At 51.4% G+C, this 6,188-nt stretch overlaps 1 protein-coding gene across 1 annotated transcript; it reads right to left on the bottom strand.

Annotated features, from left to right (window-relative positions):
- Positions 1-508: 508 nt before the first annotated feature.
- Positions 509-5,286, bottom strand: GPR162 (G protein-coupled receptor 162). The gene is made up of 4 exons (XM_069865896.1): positions 3,519-5,286; positions 2,248-2,437; positions 1,530-1,681; positions 509-1,358 (listed from the first exon to the last, which is right to left on the bottom strand). The coding sequence occupies exons 1-4, from the start codon at positions 4,356-4,358 to the stop codon at positions 831-833; spliced, it is 1,710 nt and encodes a 569-aa protein (XP_069721997.1). The 5' UTR covers positions 4,359-5,286; the 3' UTR covers positions 509-830.
- Between the last annotated feature and the right edge of the window lie 902 nt (positions 5,287-6,188).

Genomic DNA, 6,188 nt, shown 5'->3' on the forward strand with positions numbered 1-6,188 from the left:
CTTTTCTGTTTGGGTGAGAAGTTTGAGCCATTGTGTTCCATGCAAAGTCTGGCCTGGAATAAACAATTTGCATTACTGAAATGAGATGTTATGGGTCTTTTTAAAGAGAATTTAATTGCTTTCAGCCCTGGGGCTACCTCAAAGCAATATCATTTGCTGAGCAATAATAGAAGGCACAGAGGCTGCTCCTGCTTAGCTGCAGGCAGCCCAAGTCTCCCCTGAAATGGACAGGAAAACTTTTCACCCCATCTCCCATGACAACTTCTCTAGGGGCTTTCTTCCCTTCCCTGGGCTGCTAAGCATCAACTGCCTTCCTGATGCACAGACAAGAAAGGGATGGAGAGGGAGGAAAGGAGCCTTGTATGTTCCACATTTCCCTTCCAGAAGCCTGCGAAGCTTCATCAAACATTGGGCCCAGTCATTTTGTTTCTATGGAAACAAAATTATTACTAATATATTATTTAAAAAACAGACACACGATTGACACTCCAAATATAGAATTTTAATACCATTCTGCGCCTGCCTTGTCTGCTAGGGCAGAGCGGATGCGAGGGTGGAGTTCACAAAGGGAAGAGACTGGCAAGGGCGCCAAGTGGCGGTGGCAGCAGTGGGTGTGTTTGTAACCTGAGAGCAGGCACAGGCTGTCCTTCGTGCTCCTTTCTGTGGGTCTGTCCCACTTCTTTCCCCCCCACCAGTGTGGGGTGCCATGTTTCCTGCCTGCTGGCGAGAAAGATGAGAATGGAAATTAATGATCGGGTCCCAGGACAAAGGGAACACTTGAAGTTTTATTTAAAAATCGTGATGGCACTGAATGTTTTCGATGCTGTCTCTCATAGTTTGGGGTCCTGGAAGGTCTGTGACTCGCAAGCCTCAAGGGTCCTTTCACATGGCATCTGCTCTCCATCCTGCAGATGCCAGGGTTCGTTGCCAGCCAAGGAGCAGCGCCGTGGCCGATCAGTGTTCTCCTCCTCTCTGCTGCCGAGGGAGAGGCGGCGATCACGGCGTGATGCAAGTGGGAGACGGGAGTGCCGTGGGCTGCAGGCTGGGGTGGGTTGTGGTGTCTCGTCGATGAACGTGGTGATCTCATCTCGGAAGAAGCAGGCGCTGGAGCTGGAGCCCCTGGGCATCAGCCCCCCCTCTAAAAACTGCCTTAGGGTCGTCAGCTCATCTTCTGGGGGCCGCCGGCGGTGCTGGTAGTCATGCAGGTGAGGAGGCAAGAAGCCAGGGCCTCCAAGCTTGCGGGGAGTGGAAATGCGGATGTCATCAGATGAAGACCACTTGTGTAGGAAGGATGGAGCGGAGCGGTGGGCGGAGAAAATGTTAGTCTCATCGTGTGACATTCTCCGGGAGATAGGGACCTGGAAAACAGAGAAGGAGGCAGGTGATAGAAGACTTGAAGAGACAGAACAGGAGGGGAGTAGCTGAGGCTTTCTCAGAGAAGATAGTCAAGAGGACACAAAGGCGTGGGAGACTTGACAGAGAAGAAAGTGGGGGGCTTGTGGGGCTGCCCCTGCGAGCTCTCGGCTCACCTGCAGGTAGTGCACATTGTCCTGGGGCAACAACATGTGGTGCATGGGTAGCAGCTTGATGTCCCGGGAGTCCCGCTTCACAGCTGCCGCACCGTTCGCATCGAATCTCACTTTGCAGATCCTGCCATCACCATAATCATCACACACCCCATCTGTTGGCAAAGGGGAGAATGGCAGTCAACACTTGTCAGCCAGAAAAGCAGTGTTATCAGGGCACCTGAGCACCATCCATCACTTGTTTGACTTCTGCCCTACTTGTAGCTCACCTCCGAACACAGACCTCCTCCTTCTGCTTGCAGCAGCCCTAAAGCACCCAGAGACTGCCCTGTTTGTTCTGTCTTGCTTTTGAATTGCTTGCTGCCAGAACCTGGACCTTTGGATCAGCAAGTTGGGCTGAGGCCCAGCGTGTCACTTCCATTGTGGTTTGGCAGCTGTACGCATCATCTCTACCCTTGCATCTACAGCGAAGGATGTTGCACTAATTTTTTCTGGATGCCAGTGAGTCCTAAGGCAGCAAGTGAGTGGCAGAGCCTTCTCCAGAATAAATTTTCTCGTGCTTGCTCACTCCAAGCTACAACATGAATCCCACCTAGCCACCCACACCATCACTCCTAGTGCCATCAGGTCTTTTCCCAAGGCAGACCCCTCTTTCCTCTGCAGTCTTTTTCTGGGGAGAAGTTAGTGAAGAAAGGTGATGGTGGGGTGGTGAGGAGCTTACCATCATCTCCGTCTTCCTCAGACATGATAGCCACACACTGCTCCCACACAGTGCGGAGATCTGCTCGGTAGCGCTCACAGGACCAGATGAAGGAGGGGAGCAGCAAGGTCTGCACCATGGAGCACCAGAGCACAGCCAGGACCATCCAAGTTGGGGCTGTATCATAGCGCAGGCTAAAAAAGCTCACAACCTTTGAGGTATGGGAGAGAAAAAATGCCAAGAAAGAAGACAGAAGTGTGGATTAAGGCTGAATGATATCAGTCAGTTCTGCAGTAGAACGTAATCTGTCTACAAAGGCATATAGTGATAGGACTAGGGGGAATGGCTGTATATTGGAGAGAGGCAGATTTAAACTAGACATAAGGAGGAAATTCTTCACAATGAGGGTGGTGAGGCCCTGGCACAGGTTGCCCAGGGAAGCTGTGGCTGACCCATCCCTGGAATTGTTCAAGGCCAGGTTGGATGGGGCCCTGAGCAGCCTTGTCTGTTGGGAGGTGTCCCTGCCCATGGCAGGGGGGTTGGAACTGGATAATCATCAAAGTATCGAGGTCCCTTCCAACTCAAACCATTCTATGATTCTATGATTCATCCATTCATCAGCCTGTGCCCCTCTGAAAAACTCTTCCTGGGGTGCTGCCCCAGGTTTGCTGAGCCATATTCGAAGCTGTGTGATCTCTAACTTGAGACCTGGTGTTAGCATGCATTCTTTCCCGTGCTCATTACGACCTGAAGCTAAACAGGTGCTAAGAAAGGACACAGCCACTGGGAAAACAAAATGGTTCCCTTTGAGAACTTTCCCAGCTCTCCAGTTTTGCAGACAATCAACCAGTCAGCCAAAACCTGAATGCTGACTACAACCATACAAGCAGAAGGAAAAAGAAAACTGTTTGCAACAGCTTTTAAAGCTGGTGTATCTGTTCTCCAGGAGCAATCTGGAGAAATAGAAATCTCATTGTTTTCATGGAGACAGATCCCCCTGTAAGCTTGCAGAGTAATATCCTCTCCTCTTAGCCACTTAAAAATTTCACAGTGGTTTTAGCTGTGTAGTGTGTATTCTCCAGGTCTAGATTTGACTTAAGAAAATGCTACTGCGGAAGGATGAGAGAATTACTGCAATCTTTTAAAAACAGACCCTCAGAATAACACAAATTCAGATGTGGCAACTCTGTGGCTGGTGGACAGAAGACAGAGTTTCTTCTCTAAAACTTCAGTGAAACAGAAATCTAGTTTAACTGCAGACTCTGAAGGGAAAGGGAGAACTCGCTTCTTACCAAGATAGGCACCCCAGTTAGTGTGTCATACAGGAAGACAATAGCACTGATGAGGTTGGTCATCTGCAAGGAGGTCTTAGCTGACTCGGAGCCATCCAGCGAAGACCTCCTTTTGCCTCGTACATCCTCCACTACAATGGCTGGCACATTGAAAGTGGTGTGTGCTGATGAAGAGCAGGACGAAGCTTCCTCTGCCCGCTGATGGCGGCACCGCCGGCGTCTTCTGTGTGCCCACAGGGTCTGGTAGAAAGTGATACCCACACACACCAAGCCCATGACGATCCCTCCGAGCAGCAAGAGGCTAAAGCAGACCCCGAAGCCCAACCCTATCTTGCTGACAATGAACTGGCAGCCACGGGCATAGTAGCGCTCGCCATTGTTGTGCCAGCCGATGGAGGGCAGGGTAGAGAGGATGAATGACACCATCCAGATACCCATGACAGCGTGCAGAGCCTGCTTCTTGGCGTTGCTCAGCCGGTAGTTGACTGGCCATCTCACCATCCACATGCGGTGGTAGGAGAGGGAGGCCACGGTGAAGCAGGTCGCCAGTGCCAGGGTGTAGTATGTGGAGACAAAGACCTTGCAGATGCTTTCGTTCCAGTCGTAGTCGGAGGACTCACGCCGCAGCTGAACCACAGCATAGGTGGTGAGGGGTACTGCTGCCATAAGTATGTGGGTCCCAGCAAGGAAGCACAGCAGCAGCTCCAGAGGCTTGTGTTTCTGTTGTTTGGCTGTGATGCTGAGGATAATCCAAGAATTGGCCAACAGGGCTAACATCCCACATGCCAGCCACCACAGTGAATTGTTGTGCAAAGTGGACTCTGACTCAGAGTCCCCCATGCTGCCACCCCTGCTAGGCTGCACCCTGTCCCTGCTGCTGGGGTTTTGTAAGAGAGTGAGTGGGGCTCCACACTGGGGGAGCCACGTCCTTCCTCATCTGCTGCTGCTGCGATGAAAGGCGTACGCAGGCTGGAGGGGTTGTTCAAGGCATTGCCATGAGGTGCTAGGCAGAACAGCAGTCAACTCTGTCTCACTTTAAAGTCCTCCCTTTCCCTTGTTTGCTTATATTTCTTTCCCTTGTTCTATTTCACCTGCTTTTCCCCTTGCCTTCTTTCCTTCTCCTTCTTCCACCTTCTCTTTCTCTGTTTCTCATGAACACTTGCCAGTGCTTCTTCCCTCTCTTTCTGAGGATTGCCTTTTTTTCCCCTCCCCATCTATTTCATCCCCCTCCTCCGCTCTTCCCCCAAATAAAAAGCTCTCCTTACTTCATGTGCCCACGGGGCACTTTCTGTCTCAGGGACCATGTTCTGCTGGGACTGGTGATGGCCACACGCAAACAGAGACTCCAAAGAGTTTGGTAATAACAGGTGCCTGCTGCCCAGTGTTCTACTGAACGAGGAGCAAGCCAAGAGTTTCAGAGAAGATGGGAGGCAGGACAAAGGTCCCACGGAAGCGGTGAGGGTGGCACATACACTGTGTGTAACCCCCTTCTCACCAAATGCCACACTCGTGGCCAGGTAGAGGATCCTGCCAAGACTGTCAGAGAGCCATAAGCGGAGTGTGAAGGGTGAACAACAAGATTCAGAGGATTCCCTATCCAAGACCTCACGGCACCCTCACTGTAGTGTCCTTTTTGCTGTTCTCCAGGGCGCAGATGGTTCTTTCAAGCTTCCCTGCACGGCGCAGGGCAGAGCTGGTAAACAATAAAGAGATGGCAGGGAGGGGAAGATCCTTTTCAAAGGTTCCCTTGGAGATTAAGGGCACGAGGTTCACTGTAGAAGAGAGAGAAAAAAAAAAAGTAATTTAAGATCATTCTATCTCCCTGGACGTCTCTTTCTCCTTGCCCACACAAATACCTGGTCACGATTTAGGCAAAGCACTCCTTGTGTCCTTCATGGAACAGAAAAGCCAAATTTGCACCAGTTCTTACATATCTCAGGCTGGACTCTGGCCCCAGCAACTCTTTCCAGTGCTTCTGAGACACCCTGTGCTCACCAGTCTGAGGTTCCCACCCAAAGCGTTACTAATGTCATTTCTGTAAGGGAAGGCTTAATTCACTTTACTCTCTGCTATTCGAGTCCTGCCCTCCCCACACACTCGTTCCTACCCCTTGCTCCTGCCTCACAGCTTCCACAGCTCCACCTGTCTTTGGACCTCAGCTTTTCTCTACCAGCGCTCTGGATTGTATCCTGCCGCTCCCGTCCCGTCCCATCCATGGGCACATGCAACCACTCCACAGTCTCGAAACACAAGTCTTAGCCACACACTTCACCCACCTAGCACGCTTCTGCTAGAGCAGCTCTGGTCTCCAGACACCCCACCGTTAGAAACCCAGCAAATGAGACCTGCTAACCTAGTCCTGGGACTACCCACCTCAGTCCTACCAGCTCAGACCACCTCTCCTGTCTCCATCCATAGGGGACACCCAAGCAGTATATTCCAGGAAGGTATAAGCCTGCTCTGAGCCTTGACTGGAGCAGACGCAAACTTATCTTTCTGTGGATCAGTGCTCCCCAAGTCTGAGATAGTGGCTCGGTTCCCACTCCTCCCCTTCCTTCTGTTTCTCCGTATTTTCTCACGCTCTGTAACCACCTGAGGCTTTGCCTCCTTTCCTCCCTGCTTGGAGCAGCTTGCCATGACTGGATTGGTGATGCCCCTGTTCTGCGCTGG

This window comes from Phaenicophaeus curvirostris, chromosome 1, assembly GCF_032191515.1.
Source record: "Phaenicophaeus curvirostris isolate KB17595 chromosome 1, BPBGC_Pcur_1.0, whole genome shotgun sequence".
NCBI lineage: Eukaryota > Metazoa > Chordata > Aves > Cuculiformes > Cuculidae > Phaenicophaeus > Phaenicophaeus curvirostris.